This window comes from Pinus tabuliformis, chromosome X (assembly GCF_031772625.1).
Source record: "Pinus tabuliformis cultivar Carrire ecotype Pingquan chromosome X, CPIR1, whole genome shotgun sequence".
Classification (NCBI taxonomy): Eukaryota; Viridiplantae; Streptophyta; class Pinopsida; order Pinales; family Pinaceae; genus Pinus; species Pinus tabuliformis.
In genome coordinates this window covers 149,085,914-149,107,852 of record NC_142308.1, presented here as the reverse complement: position 1 = coordinate 149,107,852, position 21,939 = coordinate 149,085,914, and the positions used below count along the sequence as shown (strand labels likewise).

Genomic DNA, 21,939 nt, shown 5'->3' with positions numbered 1-21,939 from the left:
TTTGTTTTATGTATAGATATAGTTACTCAAATGTTTATTTGTTTATGATACATACTTTGATTATGCAATCTTCCGAAATTATTCATATCTTATTATGCCATATAGTAATATAAATGTGAATATATAATTATAATAATTATATATAAGATTGAAATCTAATACAGCAAATATTCTAAACATTTTAGGAAACATTTTGATAAATAATATCTCATTTCATTAATGTTTCATATATAATATTTCATTTCATTAAAAATGTTATAAAATATTTTCATGAATAATATCTCATTCCATTGAGGATGTTAAAACGATGGCAATATATGTAATTGAAAGACAATAAAATCAAATTCAATATTTGATAATATGTGCAAAGTTTTACTGTATCAACTATTCTAAATTCAATATTTGATTAATAAGAGCAAAGTTTTACTGTATCAACTAAATCTAAATTAAATATTTTGATTTCAATATTCAAAAGGACACTGCTTCCACTTGAAGAAACGCTAGAAATAGTCTTTAAAATGAGGCAATAAGTATAGAAATGGCAAAAGGGGCTGTTAAATTTCGCGCTGAGACAAGTCTGAGAAATAGTAGGTGTCAGCAGAAGAGCAATCGCAGAAACAAAAGTTCAAAAGGTGGTGCTGTGAATTGATGCTTCGTGAAGATAAACCTAGGGGTTAGGTACCAAATGAGGTTTGGGGTTTGGGTTTTAGTTAGGGATTGGGATTGGGGGGACGATGAGGACGAGGATAAAGATGAGGACGATGATGATGTTGTTTGTTGTTGGTGTAGAATTATGTTAATATTGATGTGTTCATGTGCGAGAGAGCAATGGGATGGATGGGGTGACAGACACGTAGTGCAGGGAGGGAGGGGGGTGTGCAGGCCGCGCCGTTTCAACAACAAATCAAGACAAGGCGATCACATTTGTTTACTCAGAGAAAGAGAAAAAAAAGGGGAAAAGTCATTTATGTAGATCGTTGAAGGTGCCGTTACCTCCACCATTCACTGCGTTACGCATGGCAGGTGATCCTTATTCAGGTGGCGCGCGCATCTAATCTCGATCTTCGTAGACTGCTCGAAATATTCAACCCCCAAAACAAAAACCAAAAAACAATGGCTGCGGGCTTGCCTGCATGCTTTACTTTACTACTTCTGCCTAATTTATCTCCAATCCGAGTTGGGCTTGGTTTAGAGGAAAAGACAGGAGCCCTTTTGGTGGACGCAGGTGTTGAGCTAGGAGAGATGGGGATCATCACATTTAGTGCTCATTACACAAAAACGTGAAGTATTTTTTTTTCGGATTTTAGAGTCTACAAGTGTGATCACACTTTGCCTTATTTGAAGGGATCTAGGGGAGCCTTCAATAGATATGAAGTGAATTGAGCATTCCGAGTTTATAGTTCCACTATGACTACAAGAGCCCACCAGTCTACCTTTGATTTGTTTTTTCATCGATAAGGGTTTTGTTTATCTAATGTCATCCATTGAAATCCGGGCGAGGGTTTTCATATTCAGGTGGAGATGACGACTGTTACATTGCTTTTCCACGCCCATGATACCACTTTGATCCCTTTTCCCACATAATATACATGTATATATATATATATATATATATATATATATATATATTTATCCATATACCATGTGTAGTGCATCACCGTCATTGTGTACACACCATAACAGGTCCCTGGAGGAGAGTCTTCAGGGATTTTCACAGTCAAAAGGTTGGTTATTTGTCCATTACAATTTTACGGCCAGAAAAGTCTTTTAGGCTTTCAAAAGAACCGCAGTTTTGACCCCTTCTAGTGGCTTCCTTAATCCTTTTCCTCCCCGTTCCCCAAGGTGTATGTATTGCGTTCATCATGTCCGCTTGGCTTGTTAATGGAGACTGTAGACCTTGCTTCGATTATAAAAACGACCTGCTTGCTTCCCTGCCCATCATTTGATTGCCTTCGTATGATTGCCCAGATCTGGATATCAACCCTTTTGTTTGTTTGTTTGTTTTCATCCTATATAAATATATGCTTGTAAATTTGGTCAGTTGGGCCTCTGGATTACGAAGGAATAGGGGAGGTTAGGTGAAATGAGGACCTCTGGATTGTGAAACAATAGGTGAGGTGAGGTGGAGTGAAGATGGAGCAGGAATATGAGAGTAGAAATTCCTTGGTTTTGTAAATTTGACCAGTTGGGCCTTTGGTGAGGTGAAGTGAGGAGGAGGAATATCAGATTAGAAATTCCTTGGTTTTGTCAATTTGGTCAGTTGGGCCTCTGGATTACGAAAGAATAGGTGAGGTGAAATGAGGGCCTCTCGATTATGAAAGAAGAGGTGAGGTGAGGTGAGGTGAGGAGAGGAGGAGGGGGAATATCAGAGTAGAAATTTCTTGGTTTTTATGAATTTAGGGTTGCAGCCCTGTGGAAGGAAAATATTCAGAAAATGGATTGAGCTGAGTTTTGAGATTGGGGTTTTTAGGATAATTATAATTATACATATTTTATATATCCGTGAGACTGAGATTGGTGGATTCGTGGATATTAAGGTAGTTGAAATGGGTTTTTTGAAAGTTTGTTTTTAGTAAGATTTATAATTGTGGCCTGATAACTGACTTCCTTTTATGCAGGAAGAGTAGGCATGGACACTAGCTCTGCTCCTGTTCAGATCGCTGAAACAAATGAAATCATCATGAATGATGCAAACGTTGAATCTGAGGCTTTGGAAGGAATGATAGGCATGAAAGAGCAGAGCAGCAGAGAAGAAAAAACAGAAATGGTGGTCACTGAATCTTGTGGTCATGACGATGCAGCTGAGTTTTTAGATAACTCTCTAGGCAAGGCCGAGGATTTGATTCCTCCCATCAGTCCAGAGTGGACAGACTATGAATGCACGGAGACTGATGATCTGATGGATGCTGTCAGGATTTTTGACTGTGTTAACCTCCCTGTGTTTGAAGAGCTCCAGGATTTGGGCCCTGCAGCACCAGCCTCATCCTCGTTGGGTTCTGCTACTACTACTTCCTCTTCAGCCTCTGCTTCTTCTCCATCTTCGTCTTCTTGGATTCCCAGAAATATCAAGCAGGAGGCCGAAGGTGTAGAAAGGCATTCCTCTACCTGTGCAGCCCCAGGCACCCCATCTGGTGGAGACCAGGATGTTGCGTTATGTGGCACTGATTCTGCCACCTCTTGTTCATATAATCAGAGCTCCCTTGTCCCAACTCTTCAGCCCCATGAACACAGCAATGCTGGTAATGGTAATGCAGAGTGCTTGTATCAGGATCCTGATCATTCTGAGAAAATTGATGTTTTGGAGGAGTTGCAGAACTTGGATTTGCTGGATGGATCTGATGTGTGGGATCCTCTTTTTATTGTTCCTGATTCTTCAGTTTTAGAAGGGTTACAGTCCAGTCTAGGCTCTGGATCTTTTGAAGAACGAGTTGATGACTGCTCATCAGAAGAACTTCCAATGGTTTTCTTTGAATGGCTCAAATCCAACCGTGACTCCATTTCTCCTGAGGACTTGAGAAGCATTAAACTGAAGAGATCAACTATTGAAAACGCTGCTAAACATTTAGGTGGGGGGAAGAAAGGAATGCTGCATCTCCTGAAACTGATACTGGCATGGGTGCAGAATCATCATTTGCAGCGTAAAAGGAAGCTGTTTTCTTCTCAACAGATGGTTTTGAACGAGGCAGGCATGTGCACTGGTACACCTGCTTCATATAATTTCTCAGGAATGGACCATTTTAATCCATGGAATGGTGGAGCAATGGTGCAGCAACAAGATCATCGTCAGAATGCATTGTATAACGATATTCCCCAAAGCTGTACTGTGCCTGTTTATCTGAATTCAGGCGATCCAACCATGTTTGGAGCAATGCAGGGCCTGCCCAGTTCAGTGGATGCAATTCATGCTGCAAAATATAGAAGAATACCTATAGATGATGGTGCGGCAACTGGCTCCTTCAGGGATGTGCCCAATTTGGTTAATGGAAATGGTGGTTTTACCAACCCTAATGATTGTCAAACTATGTTGCAGCAATCTGCTGTCTTTGATGGCACTCCATGGCCATCCCATATGGCTGCCATGCTGCAGCAGGGATCTCAAAATCAACAGCAGACTTACTGCAACACTTCATTGCAAGCAACTCAAGATCATAAATATCGCTTTGCATCTTCACAATCCTATTTAGAATACATGAACTACCGCTCTCCAAACCCTGCAGCATCAACCAAGGAGGCCAGAAAGAATAGAATGGCGCGCCAGCGACGATCCATGGGTCATCATCACCACCACCAGAACCGCCAGTGGCCTTCCTCAACAGCAATGCCAACCCAGCCAGCAGACCCTGTGAATCTCACCCTCATGCAATATCAACGACAAACATTCATGCAAACCGATCGACGTCAGGTGAACAAGAAAAAATTTACATCTTGGAATGATGATACTCTAGGGTTTCACAGCATGGAATTGCTATAATCAGTCCCTCATACAATGTGTTTTCATGGCCTTCTTTAATGTACGTTCAGGGATGGAAACCAGAAAAACACTTGAAGTTCTTGCTGCAAAAAGTTCTCAAGCAGAGCGACGTTGGCAATCTAGGAAGGATCGTGCTGCCCAAGGTTAGGTTCGTTAACTTTATTTTTTCTTACACGATTTGCTGAAAACTGTGAATATCATCTTTCTGCTTATATTCTTTGAGCTGGTTCTATTTTCAACTCAAGTTGATATAAATTCTGGCTGGATTTTTAGAAGCTTATAGTTTTGTTTTTGCATGGATATAATGTGTGCAGAAGGAAGCCGAGATTCATCTGCCTGAGCTGGAGGCAAGAGATGGGATATCAATTGCAATGGAGGACATTGTAACGTCTCGAGTATGGAACATGCGTTACAGGTAAAAAAAATGTTAGGCATTAGGATTTCCCACTGTCACACTGCTATTATCGAGTAAATGGGGTTGATATTATCGAGTAAATGGGGTTGATATAGGCCTATCGGCATATATAAGGTGGAAAATGCTTGTGTATATCAGTTATAAGTTGGAAAATGTTGAAGGTGGAAAATGTTGAAGGTAGAAAATGCTTGTGTATATCAGTTATAAGTTGGAAAATGCTGGAGGCTATTGGCATTATAAGGTTGGAAAATGGTGGGATATGGCATATATAAGGTGAAAAATGTCGGAGTATGTCAACCACATTGTGGGTGAGCTGAGCTGGTTGAGTTGGTTTGGTTGCTTTAATGGACCATGGTTGAGCTGGTTTGGTTGCCTTAATGGACCATGGACCATGGTTGAGCTGGTTTGGTTGCCTTAATGGACCATGGACCATGGTTGAGCTGGTTTGGTTGCCTTAATGGACCATGGACCATGGTTGAGCTGGTTGGCCTAATGGACCATGGTCCATGGTTGAAGAGAGTTGATGAATTGATCATGGTTGAGGTGTGGTGTTTGTGGTGTTTGAGGAAGTTGATGAGTTCTTCATGGTTGAAGAGGTGGTTTGATGAGTTCATCATGGTTGAAGAGGTTGATTGATATTGTTATGATTATTCTATTAGTCTATATACAGGATTTAACTGGTTGGTTCACTGTTAATATCAAACATTAGTATATATTGGTTTGTTTGTTCGCTTATATTGGGTTGATGAATCTCAGGTTTTGGCCGAATAATAAGAGCAGGATGTATCTGCTTGAAAATACTGGTATGAAATCTTGCCATTAACAGGATTATATTTTGAACTAGAAGTTTCTGCAATCCACAGTATTTTGTCATAATGTTTTTAGTGTGGGGGATGAAGTGGGGTTTTTAATGGTTTCGCTGTGAAAACAGGTGACTTCGTGAGATCGAATGGCCTGCAAGAGGGTGACTTCATTGTGATATATTCTGACACCAAGACTGGAAAATATGTAAGCATGGGCTTTCAGTTTTTTGTTTTTTGTTGTTATTTGCATTGCTAGTGGTGTAGAACTAACTAGTGTTGCACCGTTCCATTATTTGCGTGATTATCAAGGACTAGGACAAATGTTATTCAGGTGGGTTGCAGGCTCTAAATTTAGAAAATGAATCAATCCTGTTGTTGTTGGTGCAGATGATCCGTGGTGTAAAGGTGCCACGGTCAGACGCAACATCTGCATCTGCTGCTGCTGCTGCAACTCCCCCCACCACTACAACAACAACAAAGAGTGCCAGTGCCAGCGGGTCTTGCTTGATACCAGATGGAGAAGATGCTGCAAGGGTGTTGAAAACGGGGAAAAGTTATGGGGTGCCCACGAGTCAGGCGGTTGGAGTAACTTTTGCAGATTCCATGGCTGACGCGTCCTCATCTTCGGTGTCGGATGCCACACACTCCTGTTCCGAAGGGGACCCCTTTCTGAGAGACATGATAAATCAATTTCCCCCGACAAAGGGTCCAGAGAACGACAATGCCCCAAATTTGGAGAGGTTCCCCAGCCTTGACAGTGGGGATCTGACGATAGAAGAGATTTTGGACCTCGTTGATTCACCAGATATGGCAGACCCAGGCAAAAGTCCTGATAATATTGGAGAAAGCAAAGTTTAAATTTTTTCTCCACTCCTTCCAAATCCAGACCTACAGTTACTACTGCCTACTTACTGGAATTTTCATGTGCAGCTCTGTACAGATTTGGACTAATATTAGCTCTGTACAACGTCGGATACTAGAGACTTTTATGTAGAAAATTACTAAATGGGGAAATTTTGTAGACTTTTTTTTTTTTGGTAACTTTATGCAGTACTTGAATACAAATATTAGGTTTGACAGTATTCATTGGTTTCACTGGGAGTAGGTATCAATATCAATACGTATGTGCAGACCCAATCTCCCTTGTACGTATTTTCGGCCGTGGAGAAATTAACTAACTGTAATATGTAGCATTTCATATTATTCTAGTAAAAATTCTTCCCTCAAGATCCTCTTGCTGTCGTGATCCTCAAATGTGTTTCGCTCACTTGGTGCCAAATTGGTGACATATGGCGTTTCAATTTTGGCAAATCATGGGGGTGCTGCCTCACCATATTAATTGAATATTACAGTTAACATCTTGTTCATTAATAACCATACCCCATGGGTAGTTACTGGTTTCTCAATGTGGCTGACATCTAACCAAGCTTTAATTAAGATCCCTGAATTGACTCTCACTTCCTCAGCAAATTTTGGGATCTTGTTCATAAGATTATTGCATCACTGCGATGTTAACTGATAATCTTCACTCCAAAAATTTGATTTCAATTCACCAATAAGCCATTTTCCATGGGCGGTTTCTGGTTTCTCAATACAACTTAATTCAAAAGAAACCTGAAATGAAAATCACGGAGTCTACTCTTCTAAGGTAATCTCGTAATTCCCAACAGAAATAACGTTCATTATTTATCTTAAGAACAAATTTCTCACAGAGAAATGGCATAATGCATGCAGTCCCGAGATAGAGCCATTGAAGTCCTGGATGTTAGAACGAATTTCTCTAATGAGTGGTATTGCGCCAGTGGTTATAATACCACTTAGTTCCACACTATTAGGATTTAATCCGTGGGCGCTAAACTATTAGGGTTTCATTTGTCCCTCGTACTCCAGACAGAAATAAGTCTATTTATAACTAATTAAACCTTCATTTGTCCCTCGTACTCCAGACAGAAATAAGTCTATTTATAACTAATTAAACCTTAAAAGAAAACTATGACTATATTTGGAACTAATTCCATAGACAAATAGCATTAACTCTGCTTAGAACTAAGTAAAAAAAAAATGTTTTATGTTTGAAACCAATTCAACACAGAATTTATCTTTGATTATATTGGAAACTTAATTGAATACAGATGCCATGAAACCTTATGAAGACTCACCAGTTTTCCAATGAATATAAGATTTTGCCCTTGAATTTAATACCTCACACTTTCATGATTAAGGTTTAATTTATTTGAAGGGGTGGCAAACTCTATGCTTCTCCCTTTCACATTTAATGTATTTGGAGGGGTGGCAGGTGTGGATGCGATATATAAGACGCAAAAAAAGAACGAACCAAAGGCAAACAACAAATATGGATACCATCTAACAACCAAGGTTTTAGCAGAATTCAACATTTTGAAAGTTATTCCCCTATCATCATTAGATCTTTATGCAGATGGGCACTTTTCCAAATCTGCACAAGTGCTTTTAGAAGTTGGATTTGTAAAGGTTAATGGGCTGTCGATGTTCGCATCCCTTTCATAATTCCTATAATGAAAGTTCCTATATTTATGATAAGGAATTTACAAATTCGAAAGTTAACCATTTGTCTCCGAAACGATGCACAGTTACTCACCAGCACGCCTCATTCCATGCCATGTCCTCTCCTGTGTGTGAACTTAAGAACATTACACCATTCCTTCTGCGTGTGAACTTAAGAACAGTACACCTTTCCATGCCATTTCCAGTGAACTTAAGAACTGTACACCATTCCATGTCATATCCTCCAATCTGTGAACTTAAGAACAATAGAGCAGGGGTAGAAGGGGTTGCTGTTATTTGCTGTTTACTCTACTTCCTAAGCATTACGGACCAGTCACGGTGATCACATATGTTTTTTGAGTGCTGTGTGAAATACAACTCATCTTCCAAGAACGTAAAAAGAAGCAGAAAAAAATTCACGGTGGTGAACTTCACCCCAGATGGATTCTTTGGCAAGAAGAATGTGAATGTAAGTTGAGGGTGGAAAATAGAGCTTGTGAATTCAAGGTGGTGGACTTCAACTCCAATGGATTCTTTGGTAAGAGGATTGTGAATGTGAAATGCAAGTTAAAGGTGGAAAATAGAGCTTGTCGTGACTGTGACATGGCAACAACAACTCAATCGTTAATGTTGAGAAAATGGGAGAAAGAATTCCTTGTTTGTATGATCATATTCCGCAGAATTGAATGCCCAGCTTCAAAAACTGAAATTATTGCAAACCTACCCAGACGATATCTTACCACCCTCTTCCTCAAGACTCTATGACATAGATTCTTCTCGCAATGGCTTTTGTCGAGCTCAAGGTGGAATCTCTCAGTCTCAGGGCGCTATTCCTTTCTTAATTGTTTTTCTTGAACTCACTCAAGGTGGCATCTCTCAATCTCAGGGCGCTCCTACATGACAAAATTTATAGCCACTCTTATCCCTACATGACAGATTTCATAAAGGATCTGTGCGATAGAGATACGGCAATGAAAGACATGAAGACTTGAGTAGGCTAGGCTTGGTAGACATTGGTAGACTTTTCAGTATTTTAATAGATTTTGAATATCATTATGTTTTATGAGTAATAGTTTTACTATTCTAATTTAGAGGGAAAACCTATCTAGGTATTTCAAAATTAGAATAGTAAAACTTATATGTCAATACCTCAGAAGGAACACTTGAATAGTAATTTGGTTATTCTAATTTATAAAAAAATATATTTGAAATATCGAATAGTAATTTGGTTATTCTACTTTATAAGACCTATCAGAGGTAACTACTTTTAATTATAAATTAATAACTTTATTTGAAATATTGAATATTAATTTGGTTATTCTACTTTATAAGACCTTTCTGAGGTAACTATTAATTATAAATTAATAGTATTTTTTTAAAATCACAAGTTCATTTTCTGTTATAATTGACTACCCTGAAAAAAATAAAAATTACTTGCAATGTCCTTTCTGTCAGAATTGTCTATTCAATTGAGAGTTATTTAATATGAATTCTAACTGTAATGGAGGAAAGTTTCCTAATACAACTTCCAACTGTAGGTAGGGGAAAAAAATTAATGGGTTTAAAAAGCTCTTTCATCCCACTCTGAATCGTTTCACAACTGTAGATTGGGAAAAAAAAAATTGGTTTAAAAAGCTCTTTCACTCTGAATGGTCTCACAATTACTCTGAATCGTTTCACAACTGTAGGTAGGAAAAAAAAATTGGTTTAAAAAGCTCTTTCACTCTGAATGGTCTCACAATTAATGGAGGGAGTGGTACAGAATCAGTAACGTGAGCTCCTCCTCGGTACGCAGCCCTCTTCTTTTCTTTTAACAGAATAGGAAAAAAAATATTGCTTTAAATACAATCCCATTTTGAATTAAATTCGATATATAACCGTTTTGATTATATTGGCATAATTCCATACACAGTATAAACTTTGAGAGGTTATATAATTCATTTGTCCGTTATGATAACTGTAATTGGTAAATATTTAAACATGTTTTGGTTGAATATTCACTTAAATCTAAACACTACATTTATTTCATTTTAATTTATTATTTAATCAGTTTAAAAATTCACTATTCATTTTCTTCATCTTTCAATCATTTTATCTCAATTTCTTTTATCTTTCGATCATTTTAATTTAAATTTTGTTTGTTCTGGCCTCTCAAGGTAAGTAGTAATATCTCCAAATAGAGTGTTTTTTTTTAATCTTTCAATCATTTTAATCTAATCATTTTAATCTAAATTTTGTTTGTTCTTGCCACTCAAGGTAAGTAGTAATATCTCCAAATGAAGTGTTTGAATGTTGACATTATGAGACTCATTGTCACCATTTCATCGAGCATTCAGGAGGGGAGGGTGGATGTGAACCATTATTTCCCTGGGATAGTGTGCTATTATATAACCATTCTTTGATGGCAAAGGCATTTATCTCCATTTGATGTTTAAAATAACATGGAGATTTATCCGATCTTAGTTGGAAATATTAAATAATCTTTAACTATTAGATAATTCAATGTAGCTAAATTTTCTCATACACATTTATCATTTTCAAATGTGGAAAGCACTCATCCTAATTCTTAGTTGGAAATGTTAAATCGTTTTAACCATTAGATGATTCAATGTAGCTAAATTTTCCCATACATTAGATGATTCAATGTAGCTAAATTTTCCCATATATATTGATCATTTTCAAATGTGGAAAGCACTCATCCTACATAGTGCTACCTCCCTACCCATGGCACTTACAAGGAAAATTATGATGAGATTTATGGTTTTTCATAGCAAGGTTTAGTTTCAGCTAGATGGTACCACAACATGACTAGACTTGGGTTTCTTTTATGTATCTTCCAATTATAAGTTTTTTACTCTATAGTAAATATGGCACTACAGAGAGTTGGTCAACCCCTTATGCCATTTCCCTTCCTATGTCAAGTAGGCTAAGTTGGTTGGTTTCAGATTCTTCTTCTTACTCCTCTCTTTCCTTGGTTGTTTTTATGCCCACCTCCTTGGGCTTCTTGCGTGATTTTCGAAGTCCCAATGTAATCTTCTCACCCACCTTATCTCTCATGACTCCCTCATTTATTCCACTACTACATTGTTCCTTCACTCAATCTAGGCATGGCCTAACAATGTTTGGTTAATATGCCTTATCAATGGGCTCAATATCATAGAGGAATGACTCACTTCCGACTGCAGGGTGGCTTTCGCACCCAAAAGTGAGTGGAGAGCTCAATAACTCAATACCTGAAGCACACTCCTTAACAAATCTAGGAGGAGATCTTATAGGTGGAGAAAGAATTAGTTGACGAGTATTGTTCTTTGACTGACAAAAAAGCTCTAATTGAGGTGGCTGACTGGGTCACTAACACAAGTCACATCATAGGCTACTATAGCTAATACATGTACAGAACTGACATATATTAGCACTTGAAATTGTTTTTGGGATGTGTTCTACTTGATAAAAATGAAGCTAAAGAGGAAATTCTAGTGACTTGATACAATTGATTATGATCTCCATGGATCATAAACTTGGGAGAGTAGAGAAACAATACCCTAACTACTCTTTAGGAAACAAGGAGCCGATTCCTATGGATGCTTCTGAATATAAGTCGAAATAATTGTCTCTATACAATCCTCTTTTTTAATTTTTCTTTCTTTGATTTTATTTCTTAAGCTTAAAAATAGCCTTAAAAACCTAGCATGTTAATCTACTTTTTGTATTATAATAAATATCAACAATTTCTTTATATTAGGATAAACATCAACAAACTCTTTATTTCCCAATAATAAATCAAATAAATTTCCCACTTTTATAATATATGTTTTGGAATCCCAAAAAAACAAACTTAACCTTATTATATATATAAATCATTATTATTATAATGTTTTATAAATTTCCCTTTCCCTTTATTATTTTCCCCTTTACTTTGTAATTTAATTAATTAAGCTTTTCTTGGTTTAATTTTTCCCTCTAGATTTCTCTTGGAGCCCCTTTAATCCTATATTTTATTTAAAAGATCCTTTAAACATTCTAATTAATAATTAATAATTTAATAATTTTATTTTTAATAATTTTTAATTTTTTAATGTTTTTTTTCAAGAAAAACACTATAATTAATGTTATTTAATCTCATAACACTTATCCTGGATCCAAGTGATCCCTTGATCATTGAGCCGTATTAGATCTCATAAGATAATAGTCAATCCTGACATGATTGAAGCCTCTAAGTGGTGATCATGCACTTCATATTTTCTCTAGGTGAATTATGCTCCATTTAATCCAGAATGCCTAGATCATTCCTCCTACATCCTCCTCGTGGCCGACCTTACGATTTCTTTGATGTGCCAATTATCATACATGTTTCAGCCTCGTGGTTTCCCCTTCATTCCCTCATGCAAATGATAGAAGTTGATAGACACAACAACTCCATTGCTCTTCCTTCCATATTTTCTAGAGGTTATTGCACCAGGTTCATTGACAGTCAATTTCCATGGTCAGAGAAAGGGGCAGAGTACGATGTGGAGGTAGAGGCCATAGGCATCCACCCTGCACTCCCTCGCATGATGAACATGTGGAACTATTCAACCAAGATATTACTATCCACATTCATTGCGGGGTGGTTTCAAAGGTGGTCGTTGAACACAGAGACTTTGGCGATGGTCATTAGGTAGTCTGGAATTTGATAGCACACCACTTATGGACCATGTAGTTATCCCAAGAGGGCGAAGAAAGAAGGACGACTAAGGAAAAAGTTCAACTCAAGAAAGCTCATATTTTGTTGCACAATTTATCCAAAACCATTGGTATTAACTTCCCGCCTTTTCTTCTATGTCCGACATCATCCGATTATTTGTAAAGCTTTGAGGACATAAATTCCTTCCACTAGTCTAAGCTCCCTCCTCTCCCTGATTCCCCAACTAAAGAAATGCAAGGAACAAATCCCATAGTTCAAGGCTCTCCCAATCAAAAGCTTGAAGCAAAAAATGGGCAATTCGAAGAAGTTCCCCACCAATGCTACCTAGAATTTTATTGAAGAGCCTTCTCGGTAAGATATAATCTTAGAGTTCAGGCTTCTGTGATCCATATCAATTTAGAGAGAATTTTTCGGCGAAAATCACATGGAATACCATTTGTCGACGCGTTTCGAACCAACAAGTGTGGTTCATCGTCAGGACAAGTTGAACAAGTGTGGTTAAATTGCTTTGCTGGATCTGTTTCTTCATTACTTATTTTAAATTGCTTTGCTGGATCTGTTTCTTCAACTTGTCCTGACGATGAACCAAACTTGTTGGTTCGAAACGCGTCGACAAATGGTATTCCATGTGATTTTCGCCAAAAAATTCTCTCTAAAAAGATACAATCTCCTATGGCTGCCTAATAGTTGAAGAAAAGGCGGAAGAAGATTCTCTAGGCAATGTAGGAGATGGTGAAGAAGGAAAGAGTAAAGTGCATCAAGATCCATCCAATTCCAGGGGCAAGCATGTAGCTTGATTATACCTTCCTTTATGTTTCATTTGCTATTGTCGCTCCTCAGTTTATTATGTGGTTTAAGTTTTGATGCCCACACTAGCAAGAATCCTTTTTGTAGGGGAGAAGCTCATTTTGTAAGCCTTCTTTATAGTTTTGTATGGGATATTCTTGTCAATCAAATCTCTAATCACTCTGAAGGTTTCTTCTTGTCTGATAACCAACCTTCAAAGTTACTCTCTGAATGTGCTGTGTGTAACATATTTTTGGTAATATAGTGTCTCTTACTTGCTTAAAAAAAAATCCTCATAGCACTTAATTAGCTATTTCTATGATAATGAAGGGTTATGTACCATAAGATTCTATATTCAAATCTCATGAGTTTAGTTGTGGTCATGTGTTGGGTTTGCCTAGAGGCTATGGTGGTAGCACAACATGGTTCACCTAGAAGTTAGGAATTGACCCCATTCAGTGTTATGCGAGTAGCCTATTTACCAATTGCTCTAGTCACAAATATATGTATATGTACAAAGAAAATTGTTAAGTTCCTTCCCTCACTTTCATTTAAGTGCAATATGTTTCTTCTTAAATAGTTACTTTGATCTTTATACACATTTTCATCTTTTAAAGAATCTCTTACACAACAAGACTCAAAGCTGTTACAAGTAATCATTTCTAATCACTTTAATTTTTTTAATTTTTTAATTCTGTATTAAAATATTATAATTAATGTTACTTAATCTTTTCCTCCCATTTTCACTCTTAGTATAATATGTTTTCCTCTATATAGTTAGGCTACTTGGGATAGTTTTAATTTCCCTAAAATGACTTCATGAAGTTTGAATTTGAGTCTTGCTGGGGACTAAATCCCATGCAAACCAACTGATCTACACCTCATGAATGATATATTCTTAAATTAAAGAATAAGATATAATATGAAATCGAGTTTGAGAAATATATTAATTGAATTTAATATTAATTTTACAAAAATTAAATTCATGAAATTAAGATTTGATGTGAGATTAAATTTAAAAAAAAATAATCCTCCAAATAATTTAAGGTTGCTTTTAAAAATCACATGGATTAATTGAAATAATAAATTTCCCTTATTCTTAGATTAAAAAAGAAAGTTTGGTATGTTATTAAATTTGACAAATACATAGATTAAATTTAGTAATAATTTTACAATGAATTAAATATTAAAAAAAATTAAAATATTCATATATATATATATATATATTTAAAATAATAATTATTTTATATTTTGACTTGTTTCAATTTTTTTAAAATATAATAAGTATACCAATTTTATAAAATTCCAAACCTATTTTTACCAAATTTTAAAAATATACTAAACCCAAGAAAAAAAAACACTTTAAATCCCATAAAAAAAACTTGTATTTACAATGAGAAGACATTCAAAATAGATTTGTTTATACTATGAAGAGAAAATATATATCTATCTATATATATATATAACTTTTGCTTATACTAACAAGAGATTCGATATATATGGTTAAATTGAGTAATGAACTCTCATACTGATGGAATGCCATGCGGATGATTACGTAATCATCAACAACGTCCAAACACTGCATACATCCGACTAATTGGGATAAGAATATAGTGGAATTTGCTATTATTATGGCTAAATAATATGATCGAATTTGTTGGCCTTGCTTGCTGCAATTTTTGCGGACACGCTTAGCCTTTTTGTTCACGTGCATGTAAGTTTTTGACCAATCGTTTTACATAGAGGCATGATCCTGTATTAGGTTCCAAAATTAAATATAGATTTTCTGAACACTTTGAGCGTTGCGGCGGTTCGAGTCACTTCTGATCTTAATTCATGCAGTATTTCTATCCAGATATTATAGTTAGGGAAGTAAATTTGAGAAGGATGTAAAGTTTATTACGGCTGGGAAACCAAAGTTTCGGGCCAATAAAGTAGAAAAGCTCTGTCACTCGTTTGATTACACATGACAAGAGGAGAACCGGGCGGATCGCAGGCAAGCCGATGGATGGACACATTGCAGAGAATCACTGTGAACATATCAATGGGAGATCAGCGATGGTTGATCTGGCGGGCAACATGCACATCTGAACTCAACAACAAAAGGCTGCCGGCGCTCCCGGCGAATATATGCACAGTGTCGATCGCCTCTTTGCCTCCAATAAAGCAGCACCTGAATTATTGGGATCCTGTCTCCGTTAAACACAAACACCCACTATGAAGGAAGCAGTAGGAATTTTCGTTCCCGAATACCACTGTGTATATATACTCGTATATACACAATGATATATAAACTATACAGCTCTTTTATATATATATATGGTACAGTATGGATGGAGCGGCTGTGGCCACGAGTTAGAGATTCATGACGCAGTCTCCTCCACTAATTTTCGTTCCGGAATACGATTGTGTATATACTCGTATATACACAATGTATATATAAGCCATACACCCTTTTTTATATATATGGTACAGTGAAGATGTATGGATTGAGTGGCGGTGACCTTGAGATTCATGACGCAGTGTCCATAGCGATTTTCGTTCCCGAGTACCACTGCGTATATACACAATATATATATATATAAACTATACACTCTTTTTATGTGGTACAGTGAAGATGTATGGATGGAATGGCGGTGGCCACGTGTTGAGATTCATAACGCAGTCTCCTTCATACGAATTTTCTTTCCGGATACAATTGTGTATATATACCCGTATATACACAATGTATATATAAACCATACACCTTTTTTGTTTTTGATATGTGGTACAGTGAATGTATGGATGGAACAGCGGTGGCCACGAGTTGGGGATTCATGACGCGGCCCAATCTTGCGGCAGACGCGAGCGTGTTTGCCGAATCACCAACGAATCGTCTTGTAGCTCCAAAGTCGATGAGCCTTTTGCGCTAAACCCTAAACCCTAGGGTTTGTTGACCTGTCATTTTCCATGCACAACGACAATAATTCGAATAAATGAGGTCGAAAATTGAAATAACAAACTTGGTCTAACGGCTAGATTTTCCTATAGTCGTGACATCAATATTCTAAATATCTGGTTTGACGCGCATGCCTGCGTGCCGCTTTGCTGGTGTGAAAAACTGGGGATAAACCAAAGCAGGTTGCTTTCCCATGAAGGCACTTCAGCGTATCGACAAAGACGACATTTAAGGAAAAAGGATATCATGTTCTCTTGGTAGCCACTCCAGTCTCAGTGTCTACATATGATTAATTGTCATTTCCAAGGAATTGAAATATGCATTGAATGATTCAATGCAGGAGAGGAGAGGAGAAGCCCACCAGGGCACGTCTCTTTCCATTAACAGTCGTCTGTTATATATACAGTAGGTATATTCTTGCACATACTGGAAGCAAATTCACTCTCCTCGCTTTATATATATACACACACATTGGTGAGCACTTTTCCAAACATCAGGTGGAAGAGAAATCTTCCCAATAAAAGAAAATATGTGTGCTGCTTTTTATATATATATACACACACATTGGTGAGCACTTTTCCAAACATCAGGTGAAAGAGAAAGCTTCCCAATAAAAGAAAATATGTGTGCAGTCACCTTTTTTTCTAAGTATTCTGCATGAAGGTTCTGGATACCGAGACCATCTTCTCATGAATTCCAGCCAGCTAAATGTAGTTTCATATTGCTTCAATGTAATTTAAAGAATTAGATGGTGAAGATGGTAATTGAAAATTAGTTGGTGTTTTCTTTACATAAAAGCATAATTGCAAATTGATTGGAGTTATTATTGTACTACACATCCTTATTACTCATAATTCTATAAACATGTGAGATATATTTATGTTTAAATTCCGTTAATCACTTTGGTTCTTTTTTTTCCGGAGAAAAAAGCTAAAACTTTTTATTAAGGAAATATAAAAAGTTTTACAAGTCGTCTTTGCATCTTCAGCCCAACCGAGGGCATATTAATCACTTTGGTTCTAATTCTATAAACATGTGATATAGATTTAAGTTTAAATTCCGTTAATCACTTTGGTTCAATGTTTTGATCGTCATTTCATATTTATAATAATAAATAATTATTATTGTACTGAAGGATCTTTCTGAAGTTAGAAAATCAAAGACCAATAATAATAAGGTCAGTGTCAAGAAGTCAGAAAAACCTGCTTTTAACCATTAATTTAATAGAAGCAATGTATTATATGCCATTATTATAAATTAGAAAATCAAAGACCAATAATAATGAGGTCAGTGTCAAGAAGTCAGAAAAACCTGCCTTTAATCATTAATTTAATAGAAGCAATGTATTATATACCACTATTATAAATTAGAATGAAGTGGGATAGGTGTTTTTTTAAGATTTCATTTCTATATTATTTTTAGGAAAAACATAATACAGATACATATTTTCTATTGGTGTAAATATACATATACACATCATCTTTCATTTTCTACCATCCATTTTCATGAATCGCATATGTATATATATATATATATATATATATATTATTTTCCATTGTCTACCCCACGAATTACCACCCACGTTCGTGCGGTGAAGGTTGTCTATGTGCATGAATATACATATATATAACTTTAATGTCGAGAGGGTAGATGATGGACCATGGGTGATAGTTGTGCGTAACTTCCCAACATATAAACCTACCTTTTCTCTAACTATAGGGAAAGCAATTTTTGAAAAGAAATATTAATAAAATTGTATTTAAAAATATTTATGTATGAAAATTGATGAATGTAGTTTTTTTTTAAAGATTATTATTTTTTAAAATTAAAATAGTTAGAATAGTTTGTATCAAAAATTACAAATTTATCAATATAATAAAGATTACGTAGTGGTGTCATATTGAAGTTTAATTGAGAGAATATTTTAAATTCTAATTGAGAGAAAATCTTAGTGATATGAGGTTAGAGAACCCTAAGGTGTGGTTCTTATTTTTAGCATTTTTTTGAAAATTTAGTTTTATTGAAAAGTTTTATTTTTTATTTTTAGATAGTATTTTTTATTTATATTTTTTCACTTATTTTTAGTTATGTGTTGGGTAATTTTATTTTCTCTTTTTGTACAATATACTCTATTTCTTATTTACTTTTGGTAAATTATTATAGATTTTTTCTACCAATTCTCCTCCTTTCACATCTAGGGTATTTTTAATATTCTTATTAGGAAGGAAATGTTGGACATAGAAAATTTCCAAAACCTCTTCTTATTTTTCTACCAAATCCATTTACCCTTCTGCACCCAATTTAATCGATAAGGGAGAGGGCCAAAGTTTATTTCAAGTCTTCCTACTCTCCAAATATTGAAGGTGAGAGATGTTACAATAGGTATTCATTTAATGGGTTCTTCCCCTAAGGGTGAGATGATCTTGGGTAGAACTTTTAAATCCATACATGAAAGGCCAAGGCATATTAGGAGGATTTTGTTATCAAGGATTCCTCACTTACTAGATGGTGGTCTTATGTTTCCTCATCCCACCTGAGTTAGTTTTCTTTATTGATTTTTTAATTTTTTATATTTCTTGGTGTAGTGCACTATAATGTGCCCTCTTTTGAGCAAAATTCTACATCTTGACATTATTTGATCATAGTCAAGAGGTTGGCTCCAAGTGTATTCTTTGGCTATGAGTTTAATTTTTATTAAGAATCCCTAGTTAAATCCATGTTAACACATATGCATCTGAGGGTACTCATGTTTCTTCACTAAGTTTCAACTCTTATAAAATGGAATTTGCTTATAATATTTCCTATTTGTTGCAATGAATCAAAACCTAAAGCTTGTAAGGGAAGGTTTGACATTCTTACCCAGATTAGGGGTGTGGAGAGTGCATTATCAAATCAAATGTTGAAGCCCATGATTTGATGAAGAGTTCCTTTTTACCCCAACATCAAAGATAATAAGTGAGTATTTGGTCTCTATCTTCTGCAATGTCAAATCACAAGGAAGAACCATTTTTTGCATGGTTAAATGTAGTCTTCCTTTATTTCTCATTTCCACATATTGAAGATCCCCTAGTGTAGCTTGATTAATTTTGATTTAAGGCCATTGAAATGGCGCCAATGCATTATTTTCCAACAAATTGGACTGCTCATCTACATCTTTGACCATAAAATGGATGGATTGCACTTCACCTATGATGCTAATTTGAAAGGCTAATGGCTTTCCAATAAGTTCACTTTAACACCATGTGTTTGGAGGAGGGTCTTTGATTCACTATTGATGATGGTGGAGAACTAGGGTGATGGGTCGAGTAAATGAGACCCAAATCATTATCAAACATGTAGTTGAATGAGAGGGAGTTTTTTGTATTCCCTCAATCATCATTGGCTAATCAAGATGGTTTGATGGTAATCCCAAAGGATGTAGAGAAGTCAAGGACAAAGGTATCAAGGGAAGCTGAGATTAGGACATCGATGAGGAGGTCACAAGAGGTAGAGGCAAGCATGATCTCTTAATATATCACTATAGGAAATATTATTGGTGGAGATGGACACTGAAGCATCTTTTAGATTAGTCATCCTTATTATAATAGCCATAAGAGGGTTTGAAGTTTCCAGTCATGGGAGAGAGGAGGGCTACATTTCTAGAGGGGAATGACTCAATGCCAATGGAGTAAGAGAGGGGATATGTATTGAGATCAAAGTGTCATGAAGTTGTGATGGAAAACTAGGATGAAACCCTAACTACCTCACTCAAAATAATCATGTGGTGTGTCTATGTTCTTGAAATTATTTCAAAGCATAATAAATTTATATATACTTTTTATTTTATATAGTAACAATGATAACTTACATTCAGTCAAAACAAACTTTATTAAATCTATAAAAAAACAATTAATTTATTATTATTAATTAAAAATGACATTTCATATTATTATTCATTTTTCATAATTTAACAAATATTATAAAAATTAAACCTATCTTACTTTATTTATAATATATATATTTTTTTAAATATATAAAATTAAAAAAAATATTTTAATCTTTATTTTTAATATTATAAAATCTATATTTTCTTTTTCTATTTCCACTCTTCCTTAATATATAAATAATTTTTTTTTACCCCTCTAAACATTTAAATAATACCCATAACATTTTAAGTTTCTATACCACCCCTTCTTAATATATTTCTTCCTTAATATATAAATAATTTTTTTTACCCCTCTAAACATTTAAATAATACCCATAACATTTTAAGTTTCTATACCACCCCTTCTTAATATATAAATAAAAATAGTGTACTCATAATTAAAGGAATACTAGGTCATGAAAGAGATTTGAAACACGAGAAAAGTAATTAAAAATTGAATGTCAAACGCAACAGATCGAGGGCCTCGAATTCAATGGAAAATGACCAGTCAAAAAGAGATGATATTCAACTATTAAGATTTTCCCTACCCATTCCATTGACCACTTCTATGCAAGAGGCATTTGTTTTCATTCTTGTGAGGATGGGATGACTTCGTATGTGGCATATTATTCTAAATGTATTGGAATCTATTTGTTGTTTCATTTTTTATATCTCTTTTTGTTATCTCGAGCAGGGGCCTTAGATATCTTTGGAGGTTGCTGGATAGATATTGATTTTATGTTTAAAAAAAAAGTGTATGTGGAAAAAGTTAATTTGAAGTATTGAAAATGAGCACAATGCAATAGGAAAAGGCTTAATGCGACATTATGTATTGGAATTTGGTTTGAAATATAACTTGGTTTGGACATAAAGTAAAAAAAAAGGAAACAGTGAAAAAAACTATATGGACACTGTATTATTTATAAAATATATATAGGGGTATTTAGATATGTGATCGGCACATTGAAGAGTTCGAGACATTTCTCATTATTTATAAAAAGTAAAAATGAGAGAACATTGGAGGCTCATGTAATGTAGAGGTAGTTAATGCAGCTGATAATTATGGGTTCAATTCTTTACTCTAATTGGAGTGATATATTGGACATGATAAAGATGTAGTCCTACCAAACTTACAAAAAATATAAAACAATATTTAGATATATTAAAAGATTAAGAAAAATTAGATATGTTGTAAAATATATATATATATATATATATATATATATATATATATAATTGAATTAAATCAGTGAATAACTCTTTTTCTCTTGATTATCTTATTAAAGAGAAATAAACTAAAAAATATTTCATATGTTATAAGAAAAACAAAGAAAAAACAAAAAAAACATCAAAATTAAGTGAAATCACTTAATAACTCCTTTTCTATTGATTGTGGGTTTAGAGAAAAATAATCC

At 35.2% G+C, this 21,939-nt stretch overlaps 1 protein-coding gene across 1 annotated transcript; it reads left to right on the top strand.

The window, feature by feature from the left end:
- Window positions 1–1,717: 1,717 nt before the first annotated feature.
- Window positions 1,718–6,665, top strand: LOC149138889 (uncharacterized). The gene is made up of 7 exons (XM_089447549.1): window positions 1,718–2,537; window positions 2,619–4,402; window positions 4,522–4,614; window positions 4,786–4,886; window positions 5,643–5,689; window positions 5,818–5,894; window positions 6,077–6,665. The coding sequence occupies exons 2-7, from the start codon at window positions 2,630–2,632 to the stop codon at window positions 6,545–6,547; spliced, it is 2,562 nt and encodes an 853-aa protein (XP_089303675.1). The 5' UTR covers window positions 1,718–2,537; window positions 2,619–2,629; the 3' UTR covers window positions 6,548–6,665.
- The last annotated feature ends 15,274 nt before the right edge of the window (window positions 6,666–21,939 follow it).

Excerpts from the sequence above, each read along its gene's own strand:
- LOC149138889 (XM_089447549.1), top strand. The coding sequence starts at position 2,630 with ATGGACACTAGCTCTGCTCCTGTTCAGATCGCTGAAACAAATGAAATC. Across the intron at positions 4,615-4,785 it reads GAAGGATCGTGCTGCCCAAG|AAGGAAGCCGAGATTCATCT; the intron begins GTTAGGTTCGTT and ends TAATGTGTGCAG. Across the intron at positions 5,690-5,817 it reads GTATCTGCTTGAAAATACTG|GTGACTTCGTGAGATCGAAT; the intron begins GTATGAAATCTT and ends CTGTGAAAACAG.